General features: G+C 37.3%; 1 protein-coding gene across 4 annotated transcripts in view; it reads right to left on the bottom strand.

The window, feature by feature from the left end:
- Positions 1 to 11,075: 11,075 nt before the first annotated feature.
- Positions 11,076 to 14,761, bottom strand: part of PROZ (protein Z, vitamin K dependent plasma glycoprotein) — a 28,345-nt gene continuing 24,659 nt past the window's right edge. For all 4 annotated transcript variants that reach the window (XM_043991770.1, XM_043991772.1, XM_043991771.1 and 1 more), the window contains 2 exons: positions 14,457 to 14,574; positions 11,076 to 11,638 (listed from right to left, as the gene is read on the bottom strand). In XM_043991770.1, the coding sequence (XP_043847705.1) occupies positions 11,124 to 11,638; positions 14,457 to 14,574 (633 nt within the window). In that variant the 3' untranslated portion in view covers positions 11,076 to 11,123. The remainder of the gene's footprint in view (positions 11,639 to 14,456; positions 14,575 to 14,761) is intronic.

Below are 14,761 nucleotides of genomic sequence, written 5' to 3'. Positions count from 1 at the left end.
CTCCATAGTTCTTTCTTTCTTTTTTTTTCTTGGATTTGGAGATCCTCTTCTATCATGAGTTCCCTGGAACTCTTCTGTACCATTGCATTGGTGAGAAGAATATAGTCCATCACAGTAGGTCAACACTCAATGTTGATGATACTGTGTACAATGTTCTTCTGGTTCTGCTCATCTCACTCATCATCAGCTCATGTAAGACCCTCCAGGTTTCTCTGAACTCTTCCTGCTCATCATTTCTTACAGCACAATAGTATTCCATTGTATTCATATACCACAACTTGTCCAGCCATTCCCCAACTGATGGGCATCCCTATAACTTCCAATTCCTTGTCACCACATAAAGAGCAGCTATAAATATTTTTGTACACGTGGGTCCCTTTCCCCCTTCCATGATTTCTTTGGGCCAAAGACCTAAAAGTGGAATTGCTGGGTCAAAGGGTATGCACAGCTTTATTGCCCTTTGGGCATAATTCCAAATGAAGCATACATTTTCTTAAGAATTAACAAATAAAATATTTAAATAGTTGGAAGATCGAGTTTAGTATTTTATGCATTCTAAACAATCTTGAAATAACATTCTAGGGCCCCATAACTCAATGCTTCCAGCTAGGAATAATTTACCAGAGCTTTCCCTCCCCGGGTATAGCCTTCAAGATGCCGTGGTCACCTCTTTATCACAAGCAAGACCTTAGAATCAAGCTTTTGCTTTTCAGTGCTCATCGTGACTGACTCACAGATGATTATTATAGCTTATATACTGATATCTGTTGCAGAGGATGAAGTAGAACTTGAAAAGAACTTGAAAAAATCCTTCAAACCAAGTTTGATACTTTGATAATTTGTGGGCACAAGGGAGGATGATGAATAATATTCAGAATTAAGAAATATAAGAAAAGGTAATGGCTTGTACACATTTCAAAAGCATCCATATTGTCTACTCTGCTTATTTTTTTTTACCTTTTTAGTCTTAATTAGTTGTGTGACCTTGGACATGTCACTTACCCCATCTCAACTTAGTTTTCTTAATTGAAAAATGAAGACATTTTAATATATAACCTCTAAAATCTCTTCCAGTTGTCAGTATCGCTGAGAAGATGTGCTTTGACATTACTGTTACTTTGAGGATGTGGAGGAATTTTTCAAGGAGCTATTTTTTCCTTTGCCCTCCTAGTTGCTGCTACCAGCCATTTATAGGATCCATGCTTTTTTCAGTCACAACCTATGTGGATTAGATGTAATTTAAAACCACTTATGTAAAAATAATCAGTTTAAACACAAACATATTTGTTCATAGTGTATTATATGCAGCATAGATTGGGAAGAAAAGTATATACAGATGATCAGAGAGCCAAAATAGTTATTCATAGAATGGAAGGGGCCAATCCTTTTTTCACATTTTTATAGATGAGGAATAACTCACAGATAGATAAAGGCATAACTGGAATAGGAACCCAAGTGTATTGACTCCAGGTGTGCTCTCTCCTCATCATACATAGTCACCCTAGTCACTAGACCATTCTATTTGCTGAGTTAGGTCTTCACAGCCTCTTTATTTTTTAATGAATAGTTCAAAATATCAAATGTTCTATCATCCATTGTAAGTGGAATATTTCAAAATGAAATGTTTTGTTTTTAAATGTTGCTTTTATTTTATCATGTTTAATTATCTCTTATTGATCCCAGAGGGGCTATATTTTCCAGTACCTTTGCCTCGGCCCTGTCAATTCATCCCTTAGCTCCATAGTCTTCTTTTTCTGACCTCCCAGACACAAACCATGCCTGCCTATTTCAACAGTACTTTTCGGTCTGTAGTCATTGTCCAGTGCCCCTAAGAGGCAAAATGAGGCTTTTTTTTAATCAGACTATTCACCTTAACTATACTGCCCTACCTATCCATGATGTACTCCCCAATTTCCATTTGACCATTTGTTTTATCAACCCTGAACTCCAAATTGTTCTCTTTGGACCTGGCATTTTTTTCCTTATAAAATACCCCACGTATATTCTGTATACCACCCACTCCCCAATTGCTTCCTTTATATCTTTTCAGCCTGGTCTAGATGCTTATTGCAGGGTCCAGTGTGTTTACCTTGGTTTTGTGACAGGTCCATTCTCTCCGGTCTTTTGGGCACTAATGTCTTCTGATTCTTTTTGTATCTATCCTTTCCTAGGGGTAGAACTTCTGTGTTTGTTGGCTAATTCAAGACTCATCATGAGTTTCCAACTTTTTGCAACTGAAAGGCCTGATCCTTGAAAATAGGCCAAGAAGCAAATACTTCTACTGACTTTAGTTAAAAAACAGCCTCTTTACCATTCCCATATTAAGGTATTCTTTAAATACACTTAAAAGTAATGTTCATTAGCTTAATACCGTTTGCATTTCATAGCAAAAACTCCTGCTCAGTGAACATTTTCACCTGCCAAGTGTACCTACTGCTGCCAGGCACCTATTATACAAGTTTGAGGGTTTTATGCAACATGCTTTATTTTGTTTTTCTCTCCTGCTAAAATGTAAGCTCCTTAAGGGTAGGTACTGTTTTTACCTTTGCATAGTACATGCATGTTGTTGCTTCTTGCTTGTTAGTCTTGAAAACAGAGGTAGAAACAGAATCTTGATTTACTAAGTGTCAGTAAAGATCCATGTATCATTTACAATAACATGTAAACATGTATCATTTACAAAACAGTTAGCCTTGTTAACCTTTGCTCAAAATAATCAGAATAAACTGCTTTCATTCTCTGCTCTTCTAAATTATCTATGCCAAGCTCTTAAAACCTGAGTGTCTCCAAAAAAGGGGGGTTTCAATGTTCAAACTGAAGGTAATTGGAAATTTTCATTATAAGCATCTTTAAAATGTTTGTTGATGTTTCACTTGCTTTTGAATGGGGCTTAATATTTCTTAAAGTTTGTAAGACTGTGTGGCAAAATAAATGAAGAGTTGGTCCAGAATCAGGAAGATCTGGGCTCAGGCCTTGCCTCTTACACATTGGCCAGTGTAACTTGGTGCAGTGGATAGACTACTAAACTACTAATTCAGGTCTGGAAGACCTGAATTAAAATTCTGCATCAGATACTTATTATCTCTGTGATCCTGGGCAAATCATTTAATCTCTCTTAACTTCTTTTCTCATCTGTAAAATGGGGATAATTATATCTCCTACTCCCTAGAGTTATTTTGAGGACCAAGGTAGCTCACTTAAGTAAAATCTTTTAAGGCATTATATAAATAGGCCAATAAAAATTATTGGTAATCCTTCTCCTACTAATGAAAATATCCATTGGTTGCTGATTCATATGAGGAGAGGAATTTAGGTTTTTTATTAAAAGTACCCTACACTAGTGAAATCACAGGTTTAGCCTCTCCCCTCTGAGTTGAATAAAGTTAAGTCTTTGAGTCATAGAATGACTTTAATAAGGCAGTGGGCCTGGGAGTGGTCTTGTTATTTTTCAGTGATCTTAAAAGAAAGAAAGTGTGTAGAAAAGTGAATACTTGGAAAGAAAAGGGGAGGAAAGCTAGGGAACTTAACTATTGTATAATCAGGGTGTGCAGGTAAAAGACTACAAACAAGTAGAAAGGAAGGGGCCCAGCAGCATTAGGTCTCAAATTGTCCTACAAAACAGAACAGGTTGATCAGTGGAACAGATTAGGTACACAATATACAGAAGCAAACAAACAGTAGTCCAGTGTTAGATAAACCCCAAAGCCCTAGCTTCTACAGTAAGGATTAACTAATCAACAGAAACCACTGGGAAAACTGGAAAAAAGTCTGACAATCAGTATTCAGGGATGAAGGATGAGATGGCACAAGGGAAAAGAATACAGCAAAAAGGAAGAAAATAGAGCTAGTGCACCTTTGGTGGGGGAGGGGCAATGAGGGTTAAGTGACTTGCCCAGGGTCACACAGCTAGTAAGTGTCAAGTGTCTGAGGCTGGATTTGAACTCAGGTCCTCCTGAATCCAGGGCTGGTGCTTTATCCACTGTGCCACCTAGCTGCCCCTTCTTTTTTTCTTTTTTAAAGAAACAGAAGAGAACAAAAGGAAGGTCAGCAGGAAACACAGAAAAGCAGGACAGCTTTGAAAGCTTCTGTTTGAATTTATTATATTTAAAAGGAAAAGCAAGCTGTACATAGAAGAAATCTGTAGTTTACATATAAATTTTTTCCATTCTACTATATTCATAGAAGCGCCCATTTCATTTGGTGCTTAAATATGTTGCTAATTAACAATATATCCATCTTCTCCAAGCCATACACTCCTCTGATGTGTATATATTTGGGGGGGGGGGGGAACGGTGTAAGGGTGTTAAGGGAAGACCAGTACTTCTGGTATGAGGGCTGCTGAGCCCTTTTCAGGTTTGCTTTTCACTTTTGGTATCCACCTGCCACCCAACTCTCAACTGTGGCTTCAAGAACCTATAGCATATGCAGTAGCCAAACTCCAATAAACTTTTGGCAAATGGGCTAAATCAAGCCTTCAAGCCCATCTACCCCCAAGCATGTGAAGACTTCCCCTGTTGGAATGAGTGGATGAGAACAATTTGTTTCAATGGTCATGATGGCATCTGAAGTAGGTGCTATGGAGTGCTTACAACTTGGTTAGTCATCGAAGATGCTAAGATCGTAAACTGTATCCTGAGGCATTGCCCGTCTTCTCTACTTTTGTCTTGCCATTGGACTCCAAAGACTGGAAGAGTGAGGTAGATAACTGCACAACTCTGGCTTAAATCCAGTTTATGTGCGAGGTGAAGACATCATCCATACCATTTTACCATTTTTTATCTACCCTTGTCATGTGGTGACAGGTAAGTGATAAAGCATCAGGTGTATGGATACATTGGGAACCATGGTCACAACCCTGAACACAGGTGGCCTAGGCCATTGTGTCATCTTCTAACTAGACTGAAACAGCCGTGAGATTCAGCAGTTCTGGATGTCTGAGCAGCCTTTTAAGGACCACACTCTTCACCTCCTTGCAGGAAGAAGAAGCTAGAAAAGGAGCCCTAAAAATTGTCTGCTTTACTCAACTGTGGTCTGCTTACCATGGCAAGCAAAGATCCCACCCTGTGGTCAAAACACACACACACACACACACACACACACACACACACACACACACACACAGTACCAAAACTTTTGCAAAGATGATTCCATTGACTGTTGGTATATGGAATTTGCACATACATATTGACAAGAAATCCAATAGACCCAAAAGATGAATAGTTACCTCTTGTTGCTAGAGGACTCAGTGGGTATCACATCCAAACAGCAACTCTGAGTGATACAAGGCTGGCAAATGAAGGCCAGCTTGCTGAAGTCAGAGCTGGATATGGGTTTTTTTTGTTTGTTTTTTTGAGTGGCTGCAGTAATGGGGAGCACTATGAAGCTAGCGAAGATTTCACAATCAAAATTAATCTAGTCAGCAAACTTCTATGCCTCCCAAAAGGAGTGAATGACAGGCTCATGGCAATGTGATTTCCACTTAGAGATAAGCACCGTACCACCATCATCAGTGTGCCAAAAGAGGACAAGCTTGTAATTCTGAGTAACTTTAAGGCCAGAGGAGGCACAGACCATCAGATGTGGCATGCAGCCCATGGAAGGAATTGAGTCAGAAATGGCAACAGCAGTGGTCTCTCCTGAAGACTTGTGCATCTCCTGACCATCTAATCACCAACACTGTCTTCCATTTACCTAAGTAAATAAAACTTTGTGGATGTACCCTCCCAGCAAACATTGGTATTTAATAGACTATGTCATTATAAGGAGAAGAGACAGGATATGAGAGTGATGAAAACGAAGTGTGGCACAGAGTGCTGGACTAAACATAGACTTATCTTTTTTTTCTTTTCTTTTTTTTTTTTTTTGGTGAGGTAGTTGGGGTTAAGTGACTTGCCCAGGGTCACACAGCTAGTAAGTGTCAAGTGTCTGATGCTGGATTTGAATTTAGGTCCTGACTTCAGGGCTGGTGCTCTATTTGCTGTGCCATCTAGCTGCCCCATAACATTTGCATTCAACAAAAGCAGCATCCTTAGGGCACAATGACCATCAGGAGATTTGATGTCAACCAATTAGAGCACTTCTCCATACACGAAGAGTTTGTTGCTAACTTAGAGGGAAAACTGAGCCAACACACATTTGGCAACAGTGGAGTTAAAAAAAAAAAAAGTGTGCAGCTTTCAGGGATTTGGTGTACAGCACTGCATTACTCATCTGGCCCAGAACGCTTGTGGAAATCATGATTGGTTTGATGAAAATAATGAGGAAATTCAGAAGCTGCTAAACAAGTGAGACATGGGAGACACCGTTACAGGACTGTCCAGCATGGAGTACCTGAATCAAAGCAACCACTGTGCTCTAGGAACAAAGCTGACTTGCAGTAGCTCAAATGAAATGTGAGATGCATAAATTTAGAGACATCTATCTCCACTCCAAATGTTCATATGTACTATTTGTGCCCCAACCGTGGTAGTCTTCTGAGCTCACATTGGTCTGATCAGCCAGTCAGACACACTGTACCTGACCCTACATAGTGACGTTGTCGAGCACAAAGGACAACCAACCAACCATATATTAGGCACATCCCTCTAAAACTGGGCAGATAGGACCTGCCCAAATTGGGGAGAAGAGAAGTGATTCAGAGGTTAAAATATAAAAAGTGAGTTAAAAAAGATATCTAGTATATTCTTTAGAAAATGCTTTTATTAACTCACTACTTTTAAAGTCAGTTTTTTTTAAATTGTGAAAAAAGTTGTTCTCTGCCCTTCTGTAGCTCTCATCTTAACTACTTTGTACCTGGGCCTATTTGTACCTATCAACCATAACTGATAATGGAAACTAAAGACTAATTTGTAAAAATAAGGAATAAATATTAGCATATCAATCCTTGGTATTTTGATTACACTTCTGTTGTCAACTAAAAACGTGTGTTTAAATGGTTTAAAGGCACAAAACACTTCCATCCTTTTAGTCTCCTTTTTTCTTTTAGCCAATATTGCCTCTCAGAAAAGAAATATTTTATGTTTTGTATATGTGTGTGTTATATGAGTTTAATTATACAAGTTTATTGTGAAAATATTTATTTAGATAAACTCAAATAAATATTTTCACAATAAAATGAGCCACAGAAAATAGAAGGTAATGCTTTTACAGCTGTTTCATCAGTCATCCTTAAGTTATTACCAGATAATTTCACTGATAAATAATTCAGTGATATTCATTTATATGCCTCTCCTTTTTTTTCCCTTGAAGCCTGAGGACTTAAGAAGGAAACTACTTTTCTACCCTTAAAGTACTGCTGCAAGCATACAGAATAATTTCTCCTTCATATTGCTATTTTATAAATATACTTTTGTTAGCCCTACATCCTCACCCTCCAGAAGTAGCTTCCCTCTCCCCCTCTTTACCATCTCCTCCCATAAAGGTTTGGGGCCACAGGGTAATGAAGAAAAAGATCTTTGTGCATCTCAGGAAGATTAATTGCCCATATTAACCTGCCAAAGCCAAGGGAAGCCAGCTGCCCAGTGGTATACAATCTACCTCCTAAACTAAGTTCTAGCAAGATCTTTCTCCTTTTCACCTTGATATAATCCTTCCAAATCCTCCCCTCACAAACCTTTTCTCAACCCCTTTTTCCTCACCCGCCCCCCCCCCCCACATTAGAAAAGGGCTTACATCCTGTTCAGGCTTGATTTGGGGGATGAAATAAAGCACTCATAAGTCACTAAATAATTAACAAAAGGATACTGACTTAGCTCTTGCATAGCAAAGACATACAAGGATACAATGGCACTTCACTTTTATAGACACTTCCCCTGACCTCCGTATGAAAAGCCATAACAGTTCTCAAATGTTTTTTGTTTTTGTTTTTTTGCGGGGCAGCAAGGGTTAAGTGACTTGCTCAGGGTCACACAGCTAGTAAGTGTCAAAGTGTTTGAGGCCAGATGTGAACTCAGGTCCTCCTGAATCCAGGGCTGGTGCTTTATCTACTGTGCCACCTAGCTGCCCTCTTAAACATCTTAAAGTAAAGCCAGAGGTAGTTCCATAGAAACATTTTGGCTAGTTTCACTGCAATTTGGATAACTTTCCCCCTACTATTGGATCAGAATTTTTCCTCCAAAGATTATAATCCTAAAATTACAGCCTTTCTGCTTTGCTGTGGTATATGACCTAGGCAGAATGGGGAGCTAGGTGGTGTAGTGAATGAAGCGCTGAACCTGCTGTATGAAAACCTGATTTCAAATCTAGCCTCTGGCACTTACTAATTGTGTGACTCTGGGCAAGTCACTTAACCTGTCTGACTCAGTTTCCTTATCTATAAAAAGGGAATAGAACAGCACCTACCTCCCAAAGTTGTGAGGAAAAGATATTTGATAATTGCTTTGCAAACTTAAAGCACTTTTAAAATGCTAGTTGTTACTATTATTAGAATACGTTACTACTTAGAATGCAAAAACTGCTTTGGTGTGTGGAGAATTGTTTGTACAAACTACATAAAATTAGGTAGTTAGAAGTATAGTTGTATTGGTTAGTTTGGCCCAAGTGAGGCTCTCTACTCTTAGACTGTCACACGTTAAGTGGCAGAACTAGAAAATGAGTCCAGGATCTTTGATTCCATGCCCAGGGTTCCTTCTGCTATACTGAAGATAAGCCTCATAAGGTCTTTCATGTTTGGGTTGTACATTCATTCCTCTGTTCTCTGTTGAAAATAGTATAATGGCAAAAAGGATTTTACTTCCATACTTCATCCAGCTATTCAAACTTTACTTAGTGGCTTCCTTCTCAGAAAAGGAAATAAAATAGAAAAGGAGGATGTGGATGGTGAGAAACAGAGGAGAGGAGAGGGGAGAGAGAAGACATGAGAATAAGGAGGAGGAGAAAAAAAGGGAAGAAAAGGGAAAAGATGGAAGGATGAATGAAAGGACAAAATTCTTAGAGATGCTTCAATATTCTCTTTTTGCTCCATTGCCATCCCCTCCCCATACTTTCTAGCCCGAGTTTTTCTAAAAAGAACTTCTTTATTCCCATTCTATATGAATCTTTCACTTAGAATCACTTTTCAGAGCTCCAGTCTCATCCAGGCTTTCTGGATGAACATACTTCTTCAAGGTGTAAAAATTATGTTACTGCCTCTTCTCATTTCCAAATGTCAAACTCAGTTCCATTTTGATTATATCACTCCCAGAGAGACTAAATCAGTTCTTAGTTCCTGTGATTTATTTCTGTTATTTTCTGCTGTGAGGCAATTAGATGGCATAGTGCAGTGGTATCAAACTAATAGAACTTGAGGCAATTAAAGTATACATTAGGATCCCCATGGATGCATATTGACTTAGAAAAAACACATTTTAGCATTGTCTATGTTCTATTGTATTTTTATTTTGTTAAGTATTTCCCAATTACATTTTTTTAAGATAACTTTTTTTTTAAGTGAGGCAATTGGGGTTAAGTGACTTGCCCAGGGTCACACAGCTAGTAAGTGTTAAGTGTCTGAGGCTGGATTTGAACTCAGGTCCTCCTGTCTCAGCCGGTACTCTATCCACTGCACCACTTAGCTGCCCCCTTCCCAATTACATTTTAATCTGTGTGCACTTGGGAATATTACAGGCTTCATGTTTGACACCTCTGGTGCAGTGGATTGAGCAGAAGACCTTGCATCAAGAACACCTAAGAATGAAAGCTGCCTCACTTACTAGCCGCATGTTTGTTGGCAAGTCACTTAGCCTCTCTAATATTCAGTTTTTCATTTACAAAATGGGTCTGATAAGCAACCACTTCACTGGCAATCAAGTGAGATAATATATGTAAAGTCCTTTGCAAACCGTAACATGCTAGGTACATTATTATTATTGTTATTAGTAGTAGTAGTTTTTTTATAATTAGATTTATCTGTACTTCCCATTGATTGACTTTGTTATCTACAGGCATGGAATAGGATTAGGACTTTACTGGTATAGAGGAACTTTGGATGAGGAAATTCTTATATCAATGGTGATCTGTACCTTCTCTGCCACAGTCTTAGAGAGTTTTCTAAGACATTGAGAGGTGCAGTGACTTAGGGTCACAGAACCAATCTGTGTCAAAGGCAGAACTTAAACCCAAGCCTTCTTGGCTTTGAGGCAGGCTCCATATCTAATACTCTGTGTTACTTCTCACATCATCTACATGCATACTTGCTTTGAAGCTTCACAGATCCATGATTTTACTGGTAGGGGTAGTCTTCCACCAAACAGATCATTAATCATGATCTTTTTCTAAACTTTAGTTTTAAAAATTGTGGCAGTTTGGGGGAAAAATCATAACTTATTGGGCAACTTTTGGTAAGGAATCAATCCTACTTAAAATTTAACTAGCATGTTCCTCAGATAACAGACATGTAATCTATTGCCAGGCCCCCACCCTTAAAGATTTTCTGGTTTGGTGGGAACCAATAAGCTTTTGGTCTACTGACATGGCTTTTGAGAACCTAGGATCACCTCCATGCTACACAGTGAGGCATCAATGTCAGACTTTAGTGGAGGATAAAAACTATGCTTTATTCTTCTTTTTACAGATTTGAAACATGGTACTTTTTTAAAAAGTACTTTCATTAATACTGTTATATACTGTTAAGTATGTGTAGTTACTAGTCAACATTTCACTTTAGGTGATGCCTGAATTTTACTAGTTTTAAAAGAATTTAATTTCGTCTCATGAATTATAAAGCAAAGTAAAAAGAAATAAATATCACACAGTTTTCTACCAAATCTGTTTTACAGTATCTCTGCTAGTTCAGTTCAACAAATATTTAAGTACTAAAAAGCATTTTGTTAGGCACTGGGGGAGATAAAAACATTCTTTAGACACATTTCCTGTCCTCCTGGAGGGTGAGGTTTGAAGAAAGATAATTTCTGATTGGATGGAAGAGGTTTTTTGTTTTGGTTTGGTTTGGTTTGGTTTAAACCAGATGTGGCATGTTAATTGGGCTGTAAAGAAAGCACCAGGCAAAAATGGGGTTTGGGGATGAGAAGGGCATTCCAAGTATAAAATTCTGTAGTAATATTGCCAATTTATGATCAACTCAGGATCACAGCTATAAATTGGGCACTTTCCTTATAGTTTATTCTTTCTGTTTAGTTGCTTTTCCATTATTGCATTATTTGTTCAAACCACATTGAATATCTTGAAATCTTGGTGAAAAGATATAGTGGTCCCAGCTTTTCAGTTGGTAGAGAAACCATAATACCAATCAAAAACCAAGTCCCTTTGTGTTCAGCCATGACAACACTTCCCTCTACCAATTGCCAGTCCACTGATGCCTTGCTTTTCTCACAAAATAGCCTTGTTGTAACTGTCACATTGAGTGTTTCTTCACATAACTCATTATCAAAGTATACACTGGGAAAGTCAATCAGCGAATCACCCAGTTCTGTTCCGTTGAATGTCCAGCCGCTAACAACACTCATTTTCTCTGGAATTAAAATGTGTTCTGCAAAATCCTTTTCAGGGATACAGATGGGAAGTCCATTGCTATGACATTGAATGGGCTCATTAAGCTCTAGCAGTGCTAGGTTGTTCTGCCCCATTTCTTGGTCATACCTCATGTGCACATACTTGTTCTTTATTTTTATCACCAGTGGGACTCCTGGTACACTATCTTCACCTGTTCAGTAATGACACAATCACAAGTCACCTTAGAAAAGTATTAAAAATTTCCAAAGCTAAGGGAATTCAATCATAAGCAGTTATTTCTTTTGCAATCCTGGCTTCAATAGCACAGTACCCAAAGAGACTACAAATGGATAGTCAGTCAGTAGTCTCCTAACTGCAGCACCCATTGATACATGGTGATGGGCTAGAGATCTATTATTATTCAACAAAAACCCAAATCTGGTTTTGTTATTCTCTCCCCTCCCCTTCTCTCATCCCCAGCAGAACCAAAAGTAAATAAGACTTGACAATTTTCCTCCCTCCTTAAAACTTCACTTTTGGGGTGATGAAATGTTTAACAAGTAGTTAGGAGGAGGAAAAAATCAAAGTCTGAACAAGCCCATGAACAGGATAACCTGAACATAGATGGTTCAGAAATAACTTTTTGATGTGGCATTTAATCTTTTTTTTCTTTCTTTTTTTTTTTTTTTTAGTGAGGCAGTTGGGGTTAAGTGACTTGCCCAGGGTCACACAGCTAGTAAGTGTTAAGTGTCTGAGGCCGGATTTGAACTCAGGTACTCCTGAATCCAGGGCCGGTGCTTTATCCACTGCGCCACCTAGCTGCCCCTACATTTAATCTTTTTTAAGGGTCACAGATTTAGAGCTGAGAGAGACCTCAGAAAAGAAAAATTACAAATGTTGAAGGGCATGTGGGAAAATCAGGACACTAATGCATTGTTGGTGGTATTGTGAACTAATACAACCATTCTGGAAAGTAATTTGGAACTATGCCCAAAGAGCAATCAAATTGTATACTTTTTGAACCAGCAATACCATTACTATCCTAAAGGTCTGTATCCTAAAGAGATTTTTTTCAAAAAAGATAAAAGGTCCTATTTGTACAAAAATATTTATAGCAGCTCTTTTTGTGGTGACAAAGAATTGGGAATTGAGGGGATGACCATCAATTGGAAAACAGCTGAACAAGTTGTGGTATATGAATATAATGGAATACTATTGTACTATTGAATACTATTGAAATGATGAGCTGGATAATTTCAGAAAAACCTGGAAAGACTTACATGAACTAATGAGCAGAACCAGGAGAACATTGTATGCAGTAACAGCAACATTGTATGATAATCAATTATGAATGACAGCTATTCTCAGCAATACAATAATCCAAGACAATTCCAAAGGATTCATGATAAAAAATGCTATCCACATACAGAGAAAGAACTGATGGGGTCTGAATGCAGATCGGAGCATACCATTTTCACTTTTTGTTTTTTTCTTTTTTTTTGGCCTGTTTCTTCTTTTACAATGTGACTAATATGGAAATGTGTTTTACATAATTGCACATATATCCTATATCACATTGCTTACCATTTTAGGGAGGGGGAAAGTGAAGGAGAGAGGGAGAAAATTTGGAACTCAAATTTTTTTTTAAACGAATGTTAAAAATTTGTCTTTACATGTAATTGGAAAAAACAAAATACTATTTAAAAAAGAAAAAAGAATTCTAACCTAGCATGACTAAATCTTTATATGAAGAAATAATCATCAAAGATATTTGGTAGGCTAAAAAAATAGAATATTTGGTCAATGGAACATATTAAATAAGACCCAGAAGAAACTGAACATAGGATCAAGGTGTTTCATATAGCCCAAGATACCAACTACTGGGGTAAGGACCCCTTATTCAACAAAAATTGCTGAAAAAACTGGATAGCATCCTGGTAGAAATTAGGGTCATACCAATATCTTACACCACACATCACAATAAACTCCAAATAGATACATGACAAATATGAAAGTCATATTTCTTTTTTAATTTAGAGAAGTGGTGACAATACCTTTCACAACTGTGATTAAGTCATAATCTTAACTAAACAAGGGATAGAAGTTATTTAAAAAAGATATCATTGAAAAGCTATATACAACTAAAATCAATCCATCCCTTATTTATTTCTTTTCCTTTGACACATCTATTATGGGTTAACTCTTCTTTTATATTTATATAAATTCCCTATGTATTTTAGATAGCAGATCTTTATCATAGTTGTTGTCTGTGATATTGTTGTTCATTTAACTGTTTAGAATTAAAAGAGAAGCAGTAAAGTAGGAAAAAAAATCCCAGAAAACTCTGATTAAAGTCTGATATTCAAGATATACAGGGAATTGATGTAAATATATGAGCCATTCCTTAACAGATGTTTCAAAAGATAAGAAAAGTGAGTTCTCAAATAAACATAAGCTATCCATATCTATGTGAAAGAATATTCCAAATCCCAACAATAAAATAAATGTAAATTAAAGAATTCTGCCCCAGCCATAGTTGTGAAAGGTAATTGATTTCATTCCCTTTCTAATTTTTTTTAATGATTTATGTCATAAAGATGTTCAAGTTGTATCTCCACTTTTAGTTTATTGTGGTATGTGGTATAAGTTGTTGGTATAAACTTTGTTTCTGCCAAACAACTTCAGTTTTCCCAGTAGTTCTTGTTAAATAGGGAGTTCTTCCCCATGTAGTTTATATTCTTGAATTTATCCATCATTGGTTTCTTGAGTTCAATTATTTCTGGTTCTTGCTTATCTAATCTCTTCCATTTGTCTACTTTTCTATTTTTAAAATCACTACCAAATAGTTTTGATGACTGCTACAATATAGCATAATTTTAATTCTAGAAGCATTATTCCCCTTTCATTCCTCTAAAATTATTTGCCTTGAGATTATAGACCTTTTGTTACTCCAAATTAATTTTATTCACAAATGTTACTTTCAATGAGCACTTGTAAAAATTGATGGGGTGAGAGTAATAATTACTTACTTAGCTTCACACTGATGTTTCCATGTAGGAGTGAACATTTTGCTGTAGTCAACACAAAATTTTCCTGTACTATAACACCACCACAGAAGTCCTTTCCTTGTGAATCTGTTAATTTCACCTTTAAAAAAAAAGACATATGGTTATTTAGTTAACACTATTTACAGCATGTAATAGAGGTCTCATTTCTGCCCCCCCCCAATTTGATTTGTATCAAGCCCCCAAATTATGACTTAGGGGCCACCCTCATTACAAGATGTCAGAGCCCTATCCTTGCTTCAGACATTTGCTTGCTGTGGCCAATCATT

The sequence above is a fragment of the Dromiciops gliroides genome, chromosome 3 (assembly GCF_019393635.1).
Source record: "Dromiciops gliroides isolate mDroGli1 chromosome 3, mDroGli1.pri, whole genome shotgun sequence".
In the NCBI taxonomy this organism is placed as follows: Eukaryota; Metazoa; Chordata; class Mammalia; order Microbiotheria; family Microbiotheriidae; genus Dromiciops; species Dromiciops gliroides.
Note: the sequence above shows the minus strand (reverse complement) of the source record. Positions and strands in the feature narration are given on the sequence as shown.